The sequence below is a fragment of the Phyllostomus hastatus genome, unplaced genomic scaffold (assembly GCF_019186645.2).
Source record: "Phyllostomus hastatus isolate PE091 unplaced genomic scaffold, TTU_PhHast_1.1 phas_contig_210, whole genome shotgun sequence".
Lineage (NCBI taxonomy): Eukaryota > Metazoa > Chordata > Mammalia > Chiroptera > Phyllostomidae > Phyllostomus > Phyllostomus hastatus.
This window is the reverse complement of record NW_025333737.1, coordinates 36,093,145-36,111,270: the sequence shown is the minus strand read 5'-3', so window position 1 is coordinate 36,111,270 and position 18,126 is coordinate 36,093,145. Positions and strand designations below refer to the sequence as shown.

Sequence of the window (18,126 nt, the reverse complement as noted above, 5' to 3'; positions counted from 1 at the left end):
ATGGGGGAGACCGCCAGCACAGCTCCCTCCAAAGCCCTCAACTGTGGTTCTAACGACGCAGGGGAATTTTTTTTAGCTTTTAAAAATCAATTTAATTTTGAAGTTACAAAGTAACAGAGGCCACAAGCTGGCTGTCTGCAGGGTGTCCCTTTCCCAAAGTCTTTCTTCCCAAGGGCCGGGGTCTGTGCGGCACCCACCCCTGCCCTCCACGGGCCGGGGCTCCACCCCCGCAGGCAGGCCAGGCAAGCCCAAGGCACCCCTTCTCCCAGGGACGGATGCAGAAGTGGGCATGAGACCCGCAGGGGTTTCTAGAAGGTTCCTGCACTCTGAAAGACGAGACACGGAGACAGAAGGCACCGCGTCTGTGTCCGGGAGCTGCCGCACCCACTCTGGCCCCTGGGACTGCTCCAGGCGTGGGTGCCCACTTGAGGACCAGGCTCCCACGGGTGGACCAGGCTCCCACGGGTGGCTGTGCCCGCCCACAGAGAGGAGAGGAGGAAGTAGAGTGGGTCTGTGGTGACACTGTGTCCCCGACACACCTGGGGCTTCCTCCTCTGTGGGCAGTCAGTCCTGAGAGCGGCCCCATGTCCTGATTGGGCAACCCAGCTTGAGGAAGGACTTTTTGTTCCTTGTGGCTAAAAGGAACCCGCACACAGGCTGGCCGGCCTCGGAAGTTTGCAGAGACACGCAGAGAGGAAGAAAGTCCCTGTCACCCCATCATCCACGAATGGCACTGTTTGTTTTGCTGCTGGCCCGCCCTGTTCAAACCCGGCCCCGTGGCGCTGCCGGGGAAGTGTGATCACGCAGGTAGGGCGCCGTGAGGAGCTCGGACAGCGCAGCCGCTGAGCGCAGCAAGTAAACGGCTCCGGCGATCTGTCCCCTCAGACGTGGCCTCTGCCTGTTTGGTCGTCGAGTTTGGAAATTTCCCGACTCTGCCCGTGTGTCCTGACCTGTGGGCTCTTCGTGACTCACGACGAATGACCACACAGCCGCTCAAGCCCACAGGCAGGCAAACTGGAGTGTGACTCGGACCAGCGGGACGTCCGGGCTCGGAGAACGGGAGGCCGGGAGAACAGGGAAGGCGGCGTCCGGTTCTGCCGCGAGCAGGGCGGGCCTGGCCAGAGAGACAACGGGCAGGGAGCTGGGCTCGAACTCCTGATCTGAGGGCTGCGTGGCCGAGGGCAGGCCCCCTGACCGTCCTGGGCCGGGTTCCTCGTCCGTGAAATGGGAGGAATGCTGGCCGAGGGAACTGTTGTACGAGTTGTAAGTGATGTGTGTGGTCCGGCCTCATACGTCAGTAAGCTGCACCCTTCATTGAAAGCATTTGCCAGCTTCCCACCTCTCTCTCTGGACTCGTCTACCCTTCCTGGGGGCCTCTCTGCCCCGCCCCCACTGTCTGGGCTCCCTCCGTGTCAGCCAGGGCTCTCGGCTGCAGACCGAGGGGTCCCCTGGGGCTCGTGCATGCCATGGGCAGGTGAGGAAGGGGTGCAGAGCTCACCGACACAGGCTCCCCCAGGGCGGCCTGCTGGGGGCTGGAACGGCGCTAGCTCCTGGTGGCCCTGCCACTGCACTGGGAGCAGGAAGCTGCTGTGTCTGGGGGGTGGGGGGGTTTGCAGCCTCGGCCCCTGTCTCTGGAATGAAGCTGCCCCCCGCCTCGTCCACACCGACGAGACGACGCCCAGTCCCTGCCTCTGCCTCTCAGACGCCCGCCCCGTCTCCCAGTCTGCCACCGCAGGAGCCTGGGGTTTGCTGAAAGGAAATCACACACCTGACCCGGCAGGTCTTCCGTTTCTGCGCAGGAAAGGGGATCCCCACTATCTGGACACCCGATCACAATCAGAAACCGGAGAGAAGGTTCGGAACCTCGGGGCAGCCTCGGATTGCATGTGCGCTGGGGGGGGCGGGGGCGGCGGGGAGAAGGCCCAGCACGCGGGCTCAGAGGTCGTGTCCTCTGTCCCGTCCGCCAGACGGAGACGGGCTGTGACATGTGTGCTGTGACGTGTCCCTGTTAGACATCTGCCCAGCTCAGGCGTGAGAGGCAAAGCACGGTGCCCAGTGGCCCACCCCTAAGGGCACGTGTGTAGCGTGTCCCTCACATTGAACTTTTTTAAGAAGACGTCTGGGGTCCTGGCTGGCAGCTCTGGGGGTCAGAGCGTCGTCCCGGTCAGCCAAGGTTGCGGGTTCGATCCGCAGTCCGTCGGGGCACGGACGGGAACCGACCAGGGGTGCGTGAACGAGTGGGACAACAGACCAATGTCTCTCTCTCAAACCAATTACAAATTTTAGGGAGAAAAGAGGTTTGGGAGGAAGTTCAGGAACGCCGTCCCCAGGTGTGGCACCGGGGCCCACGGAGCGTTGAGGCTGAAGGGGTCTGACAAACGGCAGAAGCAGGGAGGTCACCGTGACCTTCCCCGCCTCCCCCGAAACAGGCCACAAAACCGTAAGGGAGAGGCGAGGAAAGGGGCGTCCTCGCCTCCGAAGACAAGGGGTCCCAAGGGTGAATGCAAACAGGCCTTGTGCAGGCTCCTCGCCTCCTTATGGCGCAGGACTACGCCCCCCCACCGCCACCCGACCTCCCCGGGCCCTCGGTGACCTTCGTCGGACCCACAGTCCAGCCGCACTCAGGTTCAATGCTTCCCAGGGGCCTTGCCACCTTGTGAGGACTCCCGTGTCCCATAAAACTCACACTGCCTCCATTTGTAGGTGTTTCTCCTGTCACCTGTCCTCGCCAGGCTAATTGTCAGGCCCAGCCAGGGACTGGAAGAAGAAAACCTTTTCCTCTCCTACAGGGGTCAGCTCTGGCCTCCAGCGGACGGGTATCTCGGGCAGTACGATGCATGAGCTGGCCCTGGCCCTGCTCCCAGCGCAATAAAGGAAGGTGCCGTGAGTAAGGTGGCCCGAGGGCCCAGGGCTGCCGGGAGAAGTCCCTGCCTCCCTGAGGGCTGGCTGCCTTTCCTCCGGCGTGGGATCTGAACATGTCCGTCCAGGCTCTCGTTTTCCTGACGGTCCCAGCCTGGGCAACCAGGCGAGGGGCCAGCAGGTGTGCGCGCAGGCCGGTGCGGGGGGCACCGGGGACCACACGGATCACAGGAGCCTGAACTGGCTGCTCCGGCCTCCGAGACCAGCCAGGCTGCAGCCCCTTCCTTCGCCCAGGACGGTGGGCGACGGTGGGCGCTCTTCTGCCGCCACTCCGCATCGTGACTCCGTGGATTACCCACTGTAACGATATTTTATACGAACACAGAGCAAAGAAATGCTGCTCCCCGCCCGGCCGGAGCCCTGGCGTCCCTGACAACACCCCTGCCTGCCCCCTCACAGGGACGCCCACCCCACCGGGAGCTGCTCCTCCAGAGGCTGCTGCGGCCTGACACTCGGCCGTCGCCTCCCGGACGAAGCAGGTATCTGTCCTAGGGGACGACGGGAGCCCAGGACTCACGCAGAGCCCCGAAGGCCCGGCGGTCTAGTGAGCCCCTGGCCTGCATGCGTGGTCCCCGGTGGTTGCGTGCGTGCAGAAGGTCCTGTGCCCAGATGTCATGCTAGCTCCTGGGACCCACTTAGGAAGACAGCCGAGCCAGGGCCGCCTTCAGCTTGCTGGAGGCGGTGGGATGGTTCCTGGAAGGGACTCATTATTTCTTTCCTGTCCTCGGTCCCCCGGGGCGGCTTCGCCCGCCCACCCGCCCGCCGGCCGCGCTCCTGCGTGATGAGACAGGAATGCCGTGCAGAGGCGACGCCAGCCGCGGCAGCTAAGTATAGACGGCAGCTTCCCGGCGCACCGCCCGCCGGCGTGCCTGCGCACACATCAGGACAATCACAGGAAGGAGGCGTAATGACGACCTTGACCCACGAAAGCACGGTCTCCTCCCCGGTGAGACGCCGACACTCCCAGACCGGCAGCTGGAAAGGCGGCTCCGCCCCTTTGTTCCCTCGGACTCGGTGGCGCCCCGGCCGTGTTCCATAACAGGGGTGTCCACGGTGACTCGGAACATGTGGGGCTCAAAGGGCAGTCCCACGCGGGTGAGGGCGGACGGGCCTCACCGGTGACTCACATTCCTTTCCCGCGCCGTCCCTTGTAATTAGGCTGACAGACAGGCCGGCCGGCCCGGCGCAGTTTCGGTGTATGCCTGGTGAGTCTAGGTGATCATTAACAACAACACCCACTTTCACTCCCAGAGGGGACCTGGCTGGATGACACATTCCTTTTTAACCCTCACCTGAGGACATGTTTATTGATTTTAGAGGGAGGCAGAGAGAAACAGAAACAGGGATCTGAGAGGGACACCGATCAGTCGCCTTCCGTACGCGCCCCGCCTGGGAACTGACCAAGGGTCGAACCCGCAACCTTTGGTTTATGGGGCAAGGCTCCAACCCACCGAGCCACCCAGCCAGGGCGGTTGGGTGATCAATTTTAAGATGCCTGGTTTGCACCCTGGAGGACAAGGAGGAAGGCCAAGGCAAAACCTCTTCATCGGGCAGACCCCCCGGGGGGCGTGCCCACGGAGAGGGCCTTCGGCAGGAGGAGGGGTGGGGAGAAGCGCATTCCCAAGCGTTCTAAAGAGCCGCCAGCTGCGCCCGCCCCTCCCAACCCTGAGGGGCCTGTACCCCCGGCTGCCGGGGCACTGGCCTGGCCGGCCTAAGCCAGGTGGGCCTGTTGGCCTACTCGGGAGGCACAGGCTGAGGAGATCAAGTGGTTTCTGCATCCCGTTGACCCTGAAGCTGCCCGAGAGGAAATGTGTAAATGGCGGCCTGGCTGCTGGGCTCCGCACCCCGGGCCTTCCGGCCGCGGGCTCGGGAGAACGCCAGCGCCAGCCTTGCACCGGGGCCTGGCCCTCCGTCAGGCCGGGCCTGTGTTTAGGGTCTCCCCACCCTGCCGGGTCCTGCCCAGGCCCACTGTAAGAGGCCTGTCCACCCTGCCACTCTACACAGATTCCCCCTGCAGCCAGGAGAACGAAGGGGGGCGTCTCCAAGACCTGACACCCCCAACGAAACCCTGTCCCCCCCGGGGGCTGCTGTCACCAAGGACTTCCTGAATCCCCCGGCCCCACCAGGCGGCTCTTCCTGCAGGAAGGTGGCGGCCAGGCCCAGCTTGGGCTGGGCTTTTCAAGCAATTCCTTGGTGACAGGCCAGCTCCCCAGGGACAGTTCTCATGGGCAGCCTGATCTGTGCGGTTCCTCTGTAGTCCACCAGCTCTGTCCCAAAGCGGTAGGTCACATCGGCCACCACCGTGAGGCTGTCAAAACATCCACTCAGTGGACACCAGCTCATTAGGGCTTTTAAAGACACCGGTCTTTGCGGAGGTGCCCCCAAGGTGCCTCTGCTTACAGATTCCCCCCACGGCCCTCACTGCAGGGAAGGGCGGGAAGACGGGGGACCGCCGGGAGACCGCACTCGGCAGGCCCGGGGGTGACCCATCACGGTGAATGAGAAGATGCCGGAGACTTAGTTTTGTAAAGATGGGGCATTGGCCTGGACTCACTGTCCCCAAGCTCCCCCATCACACAGCCCAGCCCCCACGCACGTCCCCAGGCGTGGATGGAGCGGGGTGAAGGATTTCACCGTCAGCTGCTGAGTGTCCTGCTCGGTGGGTCCCGGGAGAAACGAGCGTGGGCCGCGGGAACGTGTGTGGGACCCCACGATTGTTTGGACATGCCGTCACTGACAAACACGGGCCTTCGAGTTCGCAGTCCAAACCCCTGCTGGCGTGTCAGCAGACGTGTGGCTGCGCTGGTTCTCAGGCCCGTCCACGCAATGTGGAAACAGTGACAGAAACCAAGATTGTAGTCTCACCGGGGCTCAGGAGCCAAGGACTGGACGCCAGGTCCATCAGGCCCACGCCCGGGCACTCGCTGTCCAGAATGCACCAGGCCCTCCCCCTGTGGCCTCTCCCCCCAACCCCCACCCCACCCCCACCGCCCTCTGAAATCTTGCCCCTACCACCCCTCCTGCTGAGGCGGTCCCCAGAGGCAAAGGTCAGAATGAACCACTTCCTCTGGTTCCGTGGCCAGGGCCAGACTGTTATGACGGCCCCCGTAAGAGTCTGCCTGGTGGAGGGGTCCCTCGGGCACCCCAGTGCCCTCCAGCAGAGCCCCCAGTGCACCTTACACCCGTGCACGCTGCAGGGTTTAAACCCACGGAAAAGCCCAAACATCCTCATCCCCTTCCCTCCCTCGTCTTCAGCACACGGCGGGCTGACTCCCGGGCAGGCCTGGATGCAGAGGGTTTCTGATCACGCCGTTCCGCTCCGCTCTGCCAAGGACGCTCAGATCCTTGGAAAGCAGCTCCCGCACCCCCCCCCATGCCCCCCGTGGCGGGGGTTTTGTTCCTTTCTGCTCAGGACACTGGGACTGGTTTTCCCAGTTTTGAGAAGAGAACACGCTGTGTCTGTTTTGGCTGGAACAGGCACCGCGTCAGCAGCGCAGACGATGTCTTCTTCTGGGAGGGGGGCAGCGTCGGCGAAGGGCTGGAACCCCCAGAGTGAAGGAAGGCCGAGGCCCCTCCACATACACAGAGCCAAGGACAAGGGTCTGGCCCCCAGAAGGGCCCGAGAAAAGTGGGGCGCCCGTGGACACACCCTGGCCCAAACTGAGCCACCCAAGGCCAACAAGCCAAGGGACCTGGAGCTGTAAGGAATCCCCCGGCCGTGGACACACGCAGCCCACCACCCCTGGGGCAAGCACCCACGTTGTAACGAGCACCTGCCTTTCTGTCCGTGCCTGGTGGGCGGCCAGGTGCAGGAAGGGGCTGGCAGGGGGCGGGTTTCTGCAGTGAGTGGTTAGAATGAGAGACTCCGGACAAAACAAGGAGCCAGCGCCGCATCCCCGCGGTGTGGCCGTGATTCCCAGAGAGCCCCGCGGGGACTTCACGCTGCGCTGTGCCCGAGCTCTGGGCCTGACTTGGGAACCATGAGCTGGGCTGGAGGGGAGCGGCTTCTGGGACCGCTGTGACAGTGACATCTACCGCAGGTGCTCAGGTGGCCGCACAAACAGCGCTGTAAGAAAATGTCCCACCTAATGAGATGGCCCTGCCACACGCCTCAACCTCCCTGGAAGGGCCTTTGCTGATGGCATCTGCACCCGCGTTGAGCAGCCAGGACCTCTCCCCGGGGACCAGGGGGCTGGCGCCTGGGAGGACCGCAGGCCCGCGAGGCGGACAGGAGGCTGTGTCCACAGCAGAGTTAGGAGCAACCTTGGCGTACAGTGAAGATGCAGCGATAAGAACTGGTCTCCTGTTTGACCCTGTTGATCTCACAGGAAGCACTTGGGCCTTAAGGGTCTTCAAGTCTGAGCTGTGTCCCACACACAGCGACAGCCTCGGCCCCGGCAGCGTGTCAGGGCCGGGCGGGCAGAGAACGCGCAGGCCCATTCCCTTGCAACCCGCCGTGCGGCCCGATGCCGTGGCCGTGACCCAGAAAGCGCCCAGCGGAGGGCGGGCAGGGTGGGCAGGGGGCGGGCACAGAAGCTGGCGCCAGCCCCTCGCACTGCGGCTCCGTGCCCGGGCAGGTGACCCAGAAACCTCACTGGGCGAGGGACCGTGCAGGCATTGCCGGCGAGTCGCCCGTGCTCTGTTCCCCAAACGTAATTCACTTGTTTCACTTATTTTTAAAATTCTGAAGTAAAGGATTCTTGCATTTCAAAACTTAGAGTGAGATCCAAAGTTGAAGCAGAAAAGCTGTTTTTCTGGGTAAGGTTGCACCGTGAGCCTGGAGGGGGACGTCTCCAAGGGCAGGGGCGACAGGAGGTGACTTGCTCCAGGCTGGAGTGTCTTTTCTTTTAAAAGATTTTCATTCATTTATTTTCAGAGAGGGAAGGGAGGGAGAAAGAGAGAGAGAGAAACATCAATGTGCGGTTGCTGGGGGCCGTGGCCTGCAACCCAGGCATGTGCCCTGACTGGGAATCGAACCTGCGATGCTTTGGTTCGCAGCCCGCGCTCAATCCACTGAGCTACGCCAGCCAGGGCTGGAGTGCCTTTGAATTCACCTTTTTGGACGTCGAAGGCTCCAATGTACTGTTAGCCGTGCAGGGCTGCCCCCGCTGGTAGACTGACCGCACCGGGGAAGGACACAACGCCCACAGACAACTGGGATTCAGTTGCTCTTGTCTCCAAAGCAGCACGTGTAACCCCAGGGAAACTCCTGAGAACACAGGTAAGAAAAGCGGGGGGGGGGGATGGCCACACACTCAGCAGTCCGACCTCTTTACTTGTTACCGTCTGCCTGACGTCGGTGTCCACTCCGAAACTGGGACCTGCGGACATGTCAGGGCACAAGGCCAAGGGGGATCACGGTTAGAGATGGAATTCAGGGTGTGAATCGGGTGGCCTTGGAGTAGGGAGGTTGGCCTGGTTCTCCGGGGAGCGGGGGGGGGGGGGGGGGTCCTGCAACCACAGGGTCCTGCCCACACCCTCATCTCCGCTCCATGAGGCCCGGGTCCCACTTCTGACCTCCAGAAGAACTGTGCGTAATACGTCGATGTTATTTTAGGCCACCGTGTGTGGTATTTTTGTCACAGCAGCCACAGGAAACTAATACGATTCTCTTCTATATATATATATATATATATATTTTTTTTTTTTTTAACCAAAAACCCAGGACCGTGCTGTGCACAACGTTTTGAATAACCTCTCACTAAACCACAGCATCCGAACAGGACATCACAAACCCGGCGTGCGGCTGGGCCATCTCAGAGCACACCCGTGTGGCGACGGCTCCAGCCTGGACTTCTAACACAGCCGCCCCCAGAGGTGCCTGCACCCTCTCCCCAGGCACTGAGCCCCCACAGGCAGCCCTGAGGACGCCCGTGTTGGAGCCCCTGTCTGTGCGCTGTCAATCAATCAGACCACAGGCACTGTTTTCCTTTTTTACCGAGGGGTAACTGAACGGTACAATGACAGGCGTGCATTTCGGGTCTGTTTCCACCCAGCAGACGCGCATGCACCTGGTCCGCCCTGTGCATCAGGACAAGGACCAGTCCCGAGGACCCCCAGATCACCCGTTCTCCAACCTGCCACCACGGGCGCACGGCGGCCCGGGTTGAGGCCGCGGGTGAACGGAGTCGTACAGTGTGCCGGGACCTGCTGCCTCCCTCATTTACGGAAACACCGTCAGCGCGTTCCCACCGCACCGCGACTTAACCGACTTCCCCTTCTGGTCTCCGGCTGCTTCCGGTGTGTCGGGCTAACCGTGAGACCCGGGCATCAAAGCTGCGCAGGCTTCCTGCAGGGCGAGAGGGCACAGGCGCGGCTGGCCGGCACCCGCTGTCCTCACGCCGGCCACTTGCGTGACCGGCCGCCGCAGCCCGAGCCCGTCCGCGTGGACGCCGCGGCCCATCCCCCACCGAAACGAAACCACCGCGTTCTCACGGCCCCACAGCGCAGGCCGCTCCCTCCCCCTGCAATCTGGCCCCCGAGGGGAGGGAGCTGCTTCCTCTTGGAGCTCAATCAGCGGATCTAACCACTCCAGCGTGCAGAGCTTTGTGTTCCAGTGCAGGAATCTGCCCCCCCCCCCGCACTCCCTGAGAGACAAAGGACGCCCCTCCCGGAAGACCGAAGAGGAAGAGGAAGCGAGCCCGCTCCTCTATTCTGGGTAACACGGCAGGAGTGCAGGGCGCCGCCGTGCGCCTGCGGCCAGTTCCCAGTATTGTGCGGCCTGCACAGGAAGCCCGGGACGGCAGCGAGCGGCGCAGGGTGTATTCCAGGAAAAGTATTTCCAGGCCGACAAGTGATGAATCACGATACCCTTTTCCAGAAGCGTGCTGTGGGGCCAACAGGCAGCACTTCCTGCTCTCAGCCAAAGGCAGCGCAGGGCCACCTGCTGACCGGCGGGGAAGTCAGAGGCTCGGGCAGCGGCACGAGCAGGGTCAGAAGGAGAACGGGTGGGAACCGAGTCCCCGGTGCCTGGCCACGACAGCAAACCAAAACTCCGTAACCAACCTTGCTGCACGCCGAGGGGTGGAATTTCAAACCGATCAGTCTGGAACGGCCTGATCAATATCGGCGATCTGCCTGACAAGGCCCTGGCCCTGCCTGTCCCCTCCCGCCTAAGAAGAACCTTTTCTTTTGCTCACAATTCCCCTGCCCCACCCTTCGTGCCTTTAAGTCGCTGGGAACTCCCCCCACCCCCCACCAGGCCCTCAGCAGGGGTCACGGCTCACCCTCCCACGCACTGTGCAGGCTGGGAGGGTCTCTCCAGTCCTCTGTGCTGGGCCGTGTCCCTCCTGCTCCCTTGGCCTGGGCTGGCCTCCCTCTTTCTCCTTTTGTCGTTAGCCGGGCAGAGCAGAGAATGGAAACACACACTCTGTATTTAAAACACTTTAATCTTATATATGTCGTTAGCTTAACACCAGCTAACGAAAGTCAGGCTCTTCTCTGTGACAGAGTCTTCGTCCGATGCGGTTGCAGACTCGGGTGCGGCCCCCTCTTACATCCCGGCTCCCACTAGCGGGGACTCCGGCAGCAACGTACGCCCGTGAGGCCCGTGGCCGGGCCTCCGCCCGTGAGGCGGAGAAAGTAACGATCGCGAGTGAGGAACCTTCCCGAGAGAGAGGAGGGGGAAGCACAGCGCACCCAGTGTGGGCCGAGTGGTCCTTAGTGGAGGCTGATTTCTCCGTAGCCTTTGCCCACTTCCCACCCACCACGGGCCTCCAGCGTGGGCAGCTGCGTCAACTAAGACTCTCCATCCTGCCCCAGAATCTTGAGTCACTAAACTCGACACACAGCGGCTGCTTTTCTCCAACACCTCAGTGACGGGGTCCCCAATGGTCCATGGCACGCCTGGTTTGCAGGCGACCCCCAAACCATTGCTCTGGTGTGGAGGGGGACTGCTGGCTGCCCAGGGGGTGCGGGTGGAGGGGGTGGGGGGAAGGTCCAGCCTGGAGCCTGCTTCTCCCCTGATTCCGGGGCGGGGCTGCATCATTTCAATTTCCCCTTCCTTGGAAGGAGGGGAGCAGAGGGTGAGTTCCTGGATTCCTAGTAGTGAGATTTTAAAAGGCTGAGAAAGGGGTCCAGAATGAGTTTTTTTTTTCCTCCCTGAGTTCCCCCTATCTGCCTAAAAGCAGAACCACCCAAAAGGACCCAACATCCCAAATGTCCTCCGGAGGCTGGGGGGATGACAGCCTGGGAAAGCTGAACCCCCAGAAAGCTGCCACCAGGCTCCGAAACCAGAGGACGTTGGCGCCCCACCCAGATTTCACTTCCAGACGCGTACCCCCCCCTTTCCAGTCTAAGGGCACTTTCCTAGCGGGCGCCCACCAGCCATCAGAGCCACGCGGGCTCGGACAAACCTGGTTCAGCCTGGATAGGTTCTGCTCCGTGTCGGGACGAGCGACATTCTGGCTGCTCCGAAACCCTTGTGAACCCTTAGCATGCTTGGCCAGGACTTCAGACGCCGGCAACGTGCGGCACCAGCCCCTTGCCAAAGAAAATCCTTCCCACGGAGCACCACCAGCTGTTGTCGCCGGCAGAGAACCTCAATGAAAAGTTGCCTCAGAATGTGCTCGTCTCCCCACGTGCCACGTGCCCGGCCGTGTTCTGGGACAGCATTCGGGTCGGCAGGCCCCTGCGACATAGTGAGCACGCCCCAGGACCTGGGAGTGATGGGGACACCCTGGCAGATTCCTAAGAGCCCAACTCCACAGATTAGCTTTCAGCATAACTTTCCAGTGAAGTAAGGTCTTGGCTAAAATACAAAAAACAACAAACCCTCCCCCGCAACAAAACCCAACTCTGTACCGAGTTACAAAAGAGATCCCAGTCCGGTGCGAGCCTGCACCCTCTAGTGGACAAAGAGAGAAGTTTGAGATCTTGATCCGCTCTGTTCTTGAGTCCCATTTTTAAGTTTTCTGCTCCAGGCCTGTGCCGTCCCATAGCAAGTTTTCACAGTGAGACGATTCTAACAGTAAAACACCACTTCTTGCCCCGGCTGGCGTAGCTCAGTGGATTGAGGGCGGGCTGCGAACCAAAGCATCGCAGGTTTGATTCCCAGTCAGGGCACAGGCCTGGTTTGCAGGCCAGGTCCCCAGTGGGGGCCATGTGAGAGGCAACCACACATTGATTCTCTCTTTCTTTCTCCCTCTCTTTCCCTCTCTAAAAAAAATAAATAAAATCTTGAAAAAAACAAAACAAAACAAAACACCACTTCTTGGGGACCACACTCTGCCTTCTCCACCGAGGCCGGGAAAAGCATCAGCTCTCAGGAAGACCACTCCCATCTGCCTCAACCCTCTCCCGTAACCCAGCAGCGCAGACGCCGAGAATGCCGAGGCCCACCCACGGCACGCCGCAGCCTACTTTAAATACGAGGCCCTTGGGGAGAACGCGGATGCCGTCGCCACACCTATGCCAGCTGGGGAGCATTCCAGCAGCCACACTCGATGGCACCAGCCACATGAAAGGCTCCGAGGCTCCCTGTGGGCTCTGGGCCTCCCCCTCCCACCTCTGCAGGCGCCAGCACCCGCCCCAGCGTGCAGAACCCAGCTGCCGTGGGTGTGGGTGTGGGCGTGGGCACAGAGACAGAGCGGAGGCCTGAAGCCGACAGCCCGCGGCAGGGCAGCAAGCTGGCCAGCCCAGGTGACCAGGACCGCCCTTCTCCCCCTTGCTTCCCTGTCCTGGGCAGGCTCCTCCGCCCTCAGGCCCAGGCGTACCCGCTGGGGACACTCGGGCACCTGGCTCAGTCGATCCGTGTCCCAGCAAACGAGAGAGCAGAGGCAGGTAAATGACACCTGGCTCTCTCAGTACGAACCATCCACATCACAACAGAAACACAGCACGACCACTCAGAGGGACCAGCCCCTGAACACTGCTGGTGAGCCCACCGAACCGAAGGCCGACCTGCCTGCCGGACCGCGACCGCAGACACAGGGCCCACAGCTGCCAGGCCAGACGGACACGCCCCGCCCGCAGCCGTCTGGGCTCAGGAAAGACACGGGAGAGCGAGATGGCGCCGGGCACCCATCGGTTCCAGAAATGGCAGTGTGGACGGTTGGCCCCGGCACACGCCACGTCTGACACGGCACCTACCAAGCAGCTACTCCGCCTCCTCCCTCGGAAGCCAGGCACTGGGGGAAGGGGGGAGGCGGGAGGGGGGCACCTGCACGAGCACATACTGTCAGTGGCCCGGATGTGAAAGCCACAGGGGGAAAAGCCGAGTGCTCACGGACACCGCCCCTCGGGAGCAGGCAGGCACCGTCCGCCGCAAAGAGCACCCAGGACCCCGGCATCGCTCCCCTGCAGCGGCCCCACAGGTTCGCAGCCGGAAACCCGCCGCAAACCCCCGGTGGACCCCAGGAGATGACGGGCACTGGCGCGTCCGAAGTGCCCTGGGCCCTCGACAGGACGTGCTCCCGTCCCGGGTGCCCATCTGGCGGGGGTCACCATCACTCTCGCCGTCCCCATTCTGCCAAAGAAATCCAGGGGAGCAGGGACGTGGCCTGAGGCCGGCGGCGGAGCTGGGACCTGACCCCCGCACCCCCCCAACTCTCCGGGCCCGGGGAGCACGCAGGCACTTGTGCCCACGGGAGCCGAAGGGGACGGGCAGGCACCCTGGGTTTGTCACGAGCAGGCCCGAAGTCCCGGATCACCTGCCTACGCCCACCACAGACGCTCGCGGGCCTACGGTGCCCTGCCGAGCTAGCATGGAGAGCGTGGCCACGGCCGCCGTGGGGCAGCTCACCCACGGCTGGTGTCTCCTGAGTTCACGTCCACACACGGCGAACGTCAAAGGACCGTGGAACGAGGGAGAACTCCATTCTGTGAAGACGGCCCACCCACCCATCACCCACCCACGACCCCAGGGCCACAACCTCTGTCACTGTCACAATAGTGCCCCTGGGGTGCACGTGTGCGCTGGGCGCACAGTTCCACTCCCCCGTGAGTCCCTGGGCCGGGGCTGCTGACGGACGCAGTGACGGGCACAGGGCGCCAGCAGCCCGAAGGGCGTGCGTGTGACACCGAGCAGCCGCAAGGAGAGCCCCGAGGCCAGGAGCTGCTCACCCCCGCAGAGGGCTGGCGGTGCCCCCGGTGCAGCAGCGAAGCGTGGCCCGACGTACAGGCCGAAGCAAGAGGTCGGCGCAGGGTCACCACGCAGGTGAGGAACAGAGCCGGGCAGAGAGGGGGCGGGCCTGGGGGCCACAAGTGACAGCTCTGAGGTCAGGGGTCGTGCCCAGGGAAACCCTATCCCGCACGAAGTGCTCCCTCTGTCACGGCGAACACCCACCGCAACTGCCCCGGCCACCCCTCCCCACCGGGCTGCCCCGACGACGGCCGTCTCCCTCCGGGTGCCCCGTTTCCCGACGGCTCGTGCTCCCCAAGGAGGCCGGGGCCCCAGCGCTCACACGCGCTCCGTCAGTCACTTTCACTGGGGACAGCGCTGCCACCCACGCACCGCAGGAGCAGAGGGGACACACGCAGACGCGCCACCGCCCGGCACAGAAAACATTCAAGTGCGTGCAGAGTCTCGCTGGAGTCTGGCTCCGTTTGTTTCCAGCCACACAAACAGGGCCGCACGCAGTCAGCGTTCAACAGCGGCGCGGTTCACGGGGGACCCGAGCAGACCCGGAAGGAAGGCCCTGAAGCGGAGCGGCCACCTTCCAGGCTCGGAGGGCCAGGTGGAAACGCCGTCGGCAGACCTGCCCAAGGTGACACACAGGCTGTCCGGCGAACCCTGTGAAGAAAGCGCATCCGTCAGCCTGATCCTGCCCAAGCAAGCCTGGACCTCCAGAGGGTTCTCAACAGGGGTGGTCACAGAGCACCCTCCAAAACCTAGAATCCACCTCCCCCAGAATGCGACGTGGAAGGTGCCCTGAAGAGACCCTCCTCTGATCAGCCCCTCCTCTTTCCCCGTCTTCAGGGGTCCCCGACCCAGAGGGCTGGTCCCCTCCTACTGAAAGGCACTCAGGGGTATCCGACACCCTGCCCCCCAGCCTCCCTCAGACACCCGCCTGCACCAAACCCACAACACACCCGGGGTCCCACGAGGCCCGTTACCCAACGCCGGCCCACTCCTTCCTGCACCTCTCTTCCCCTCCTCCAGCCTTGGACTCCCCACCGAGTCCCCAGGTCCTGAGCTCCCCATGGCCTCTCGTCTCGTGCGCCATCAGCTGGAAACAGCCATTCCAGGGCCCCAGCCTGAAGGGTCCCCCGAACATGTTCCTTCCCGACGCCCCCAACACCCCCTGCCGTGGACCCACCTCTCTCGGTCCCAGTCTCGGACCGCTGCTCCTCGCACCCCTCCAAGGGACAGGTGTGGCGCTCCGCCCCACGGTGCTTGGATGTGCTGAAGTCGTTACCCCTCAACCTGTGCGCCGGGGACAACGCGGGCAGAGCGGGGAGGAGGAAGAGTGCCGCTCCCCCCGGAGCAGGCTGACCTGCAGCCAAGAAAACAGAAACTCGAGGTTCCACGCGCCGCCACGCTGTGCGCGCGAGATCCGTAGGGGCAGTCACCCGAGGGCTGTTCCCAGGGCGGGAGGAGGTGCAGGTGACGTAAAAGGGCAGCTGTGTGTCCCCACTGCTGCACAGGGTCCCCACTCCCTCCAATGTGCTCTGTCCACACTGCCCAACACGGTGGCCACGCTGCTGACGTTACCTTTGAAAAGCCAGCTCCACAGTCACACCAGCCGCCCTGCAAGTGCTCACGAGCCTCTGGCCTGCGGCCGCTCGGCCAGACTGCACAGATGCAGACCGCCTCCATCGCCGCGGAAGTCAGACGGCGTCCTTCTGCAGAGAGCGCTCTTTAGAAATGGCGGGTTTCCGCACACCACCCTCTGGTTTAAAACCCATGACCACCTCCCACATTCTTAGCAAAGAACCCCTGCGGCCTGGCCCCCTCCCACCTTTTGAGCTCCGACCCACACGGTTCCCGCCGTGCTGTCTCAGCTGCGGCAGCCTCCTGTCAGGACCTCTGCTCGCCACACCTGCTGGGCCATGGGCGTCTGCACACGCCGCCTGGGGCCTTCCCACCCAACTCCCACCCACCCCTCCGGGTCCAGCTCAGGGGCCCCAGTCTCAGGAATGCATCCCAGTGTCCATCAGGCTACCAGTGACACGCACTCTTATAAAACACTGTGCTCCCCGCCCCCTACGTCCTGCGATCACATGACCTCGTCTCTCCCACTGGGCGGTAGCTGGGAGAGAACAAGGACCACGCTGCTGCGTTTTTCCGTATCTTTAACACGCAGGCTGGTGCCCCCCCTCCCCCACCCCAGCCAAGCACCAGTAAGTATTTATTACATCCACACCGCTCACGGGATTCAGAAACCCCGCCAGTTTTCCGCTCTCCGCGCTCGGTCTTGTTTGCAGTATCATACATGATCATCAAACTGCTGCTAGCATGTTCACACCTGTTACTGCAAGTTCAAAGCCCAGGAGACACTCTCCCGGGCACTTACTCTAGGTCACGGCAGGGCTGCCTGGTACGGGCCGCACCCGCCGCTGGGCAGGTTCAGCAACACAGGAGCCTTTCGCCAGACCGTGCGCCTTAGACCCGTGGCCCCCAAGACTTGGCGTACCTGGACCCCCCCAAACCGAGGTCACTCGAATGTCATCGAGGAGGAGCAGGGGACAGTAACCGCGTGTGCTCTCCCTGCCCCGATCGCCGGAAGCCGGCGGCTTCTCATTTTCCGGGGACACCCTGGAGAAAGAGTAAGAAGGCGGACAAGTCTCATTCGGTGTTTCCACACTCCCAGGACCGCGCCGGCTACCGGCCGGGCGCCCCGAGGCTTTTCTGGCGGCCGCGGCGCCTCTTACAACCGCTCACCCCACCCTGGAATCCGCGTGGGGCCAAGTTCCCTCCGCCTCCAGGATGCAAGCCGTCCCTGCGGTCTCGGGCCCCGCGGAGGCGTTCCCGCCCCCGCGGAGTTTCGTTAATCCCGGGGCGGGGCCCGAGGCCGCACGCTGGCGCCCATGGCAGTGGAAGGCACGCGACACCCACACGGGCCCGGACGGCCACCAGCCAGAGCCGGGCGGATGGTCCCCTAGGCTACGAGAAAGCACGCGTCGCCACGTACCGCCCACCCTGGAACAGAGGCCCAACACCTTCACTCCGGACCGGAAGTGACGACTTACCATCGAGGTGGCACCTAGAGAGTCGCCCTCGCTTTGAAACTAGGTCCTCCAAGGCCGTCTTAAAGGGGCCGCAGTGGGCAAGATGTTGGTTAATGGGGATGCGTGCCTAGGCCAAAGCGCAGAGCCCCAGACTCTGGGGCCCAGGGCACGAGAAGCTGGGTGCGCGGAGCCGAGCGCGCATCGGCCCTTACTCCTCACGCAGCCCTGGGAAGGGAGTGGGTACACTGCTCACTCCTGTTGTCCAGGCGGAAACACCAGGGCTCCCGCGCCGGGTTCAAACCCAGCGCTCTTTCGCCGCCCACGTGGCGGAAGGAGAAAGCTCAGAACAGAGGTTATATGACGGTGCAGGCTAACTTTGCCTGTTGGGACATCTGCTGGAAATCTTACTCTGCCAAAAATCGAGCATGTGATCAATTCCCCCGCAGTTCGGTGGTTCCGGGGCAGAGGAAGCCACCAGAAGCGTTGCTCCTTTGGGTCCAGTGGCGCACGGGAGGAGGAATTTGCTGGAGCTGAGGCAATGTCAGAATCTTGGAAGTTTTCTGACGGCCACCCTCCTTGGCTTAAACACGGTCACCAGCCCTGTACCTTCTGCAGGGGCAGCCACACAAACCGGCAGGCTCGCATTCTGCCTTCAGGCAGGGCCCGCGCTCTTTGGTTGGCCGCAGGCCCCCTCCACTCGCTATTACACACCCTCCGTTCCCAAGTCCAGGGGACTCAGAGCGCCCCGCCCCTCACGCGACTCATCGCGTCTTGCCGGAACCCTCCTTGTCCCCCAGCCACTTCCTCTCATGGGTCCTTGCAGAGCGGCTTCTTGGTGGGGGGGGGGGGGTGCTGTAGGGTTGAGAACATCCACTCTGAGTCTGATTCTGGCTCTGCCACCTGGTAGCTCAGCACCCCTCACCTCTGGCCCTCAGATGTCCCACCTGCAAGATGGCGATGGCAGTCACCATCCCAGCTTCATCCGGCCGTTGGAGGGCTGAAGTAAGAACCTGGGCATGTTCACCTGGGCATGAAGGGCATGTTCACCCACCACCCATAAAATGTTTCGCCTGGCGGCTGAATCAGGCTCCCTCCCAC

At 62.9% G+C, this 18,126-nt stretch overlaps 1 protein-coding gene, 1 long non-coding RNA gene and 1 other non-coding gene across 8 annotated transcripts; 1 reads left to right on the top strand and 2 right to left on the bottom strand.

The window, feature by feature from the left end:
* The first annotated feature begins 641 nt into the window (after window positions 1-641).
* On the top strand, window positions 642-4,171 carry LOC123817392. 2 transcript variants are annotated; one of them, XR_006785409.1, is made up of 4 exons: window positions 642-1,854; window positions 2,287-2,497; window positions 2,790-3,398; window positions 3,710-4,171. XR_006785409.1 is itself a non-coding variant. In XM_045837070.1 (3 exons), exons 1-3 carry the CDS (start codon window positions 1,225-1,227, stop codon window positions 2,870-2,872), a joined length of 924 nt encoding a protein of 307 aa, XP_045693026.1. In that variant the 5' UTR covers window positions 642-1,224; the 3' UTR covers window positions 2,873-3,659. The 2 variants fall into 2 exon arrangements, 1 of the variants encoding a protein (XP_045693026.1); XM_045837070.1 differs by lacking the exon at window positions 3,710-4,171 and having other exon boundaries at window positions 2,790-3,659.
* Window positions 4,172-10,287: 6,116 nt separating this feature from the next.
* On the bottom strand, window positions 10,288-17,037 carry LOC123817256. Of its 5 annotated transcripts, none has more exons than XR_006785389.1 (5): window positions 16,992-17,037; window positions 16,494-16,615; window positions 15,572-15,702; window positions 15,177-15,353; window positions 10,288-14,650 (listed from the first exon to the last, which is right to left on the bottom strand). It is a non-coding gene; the product is annotated as an uncharacterized LOC123817256 (long non-coding RNA). The 5 variants fall into 5 exon arrangements; XR_006785391.1 differs by lacking the exon at window positions 16,992-17,037 and adding an exon at window positions 16,732-16,980; XR_006785390.1 differs by lacking the exon at window positions 16,992-17,037 and adding an exon at window positions 16,742-16,980.
* LOC123817793 lies at window positions 16,273-16,457 on the bottom strand. The gene has a single exon (XR_006785507.1). It is a non-coding gene; the product is annotated as a small Cajal body-specific RNA 16 (non-coding RNA).
* Window positions 17,038-18,126: the final 1,089 nt, after the last annotated feature.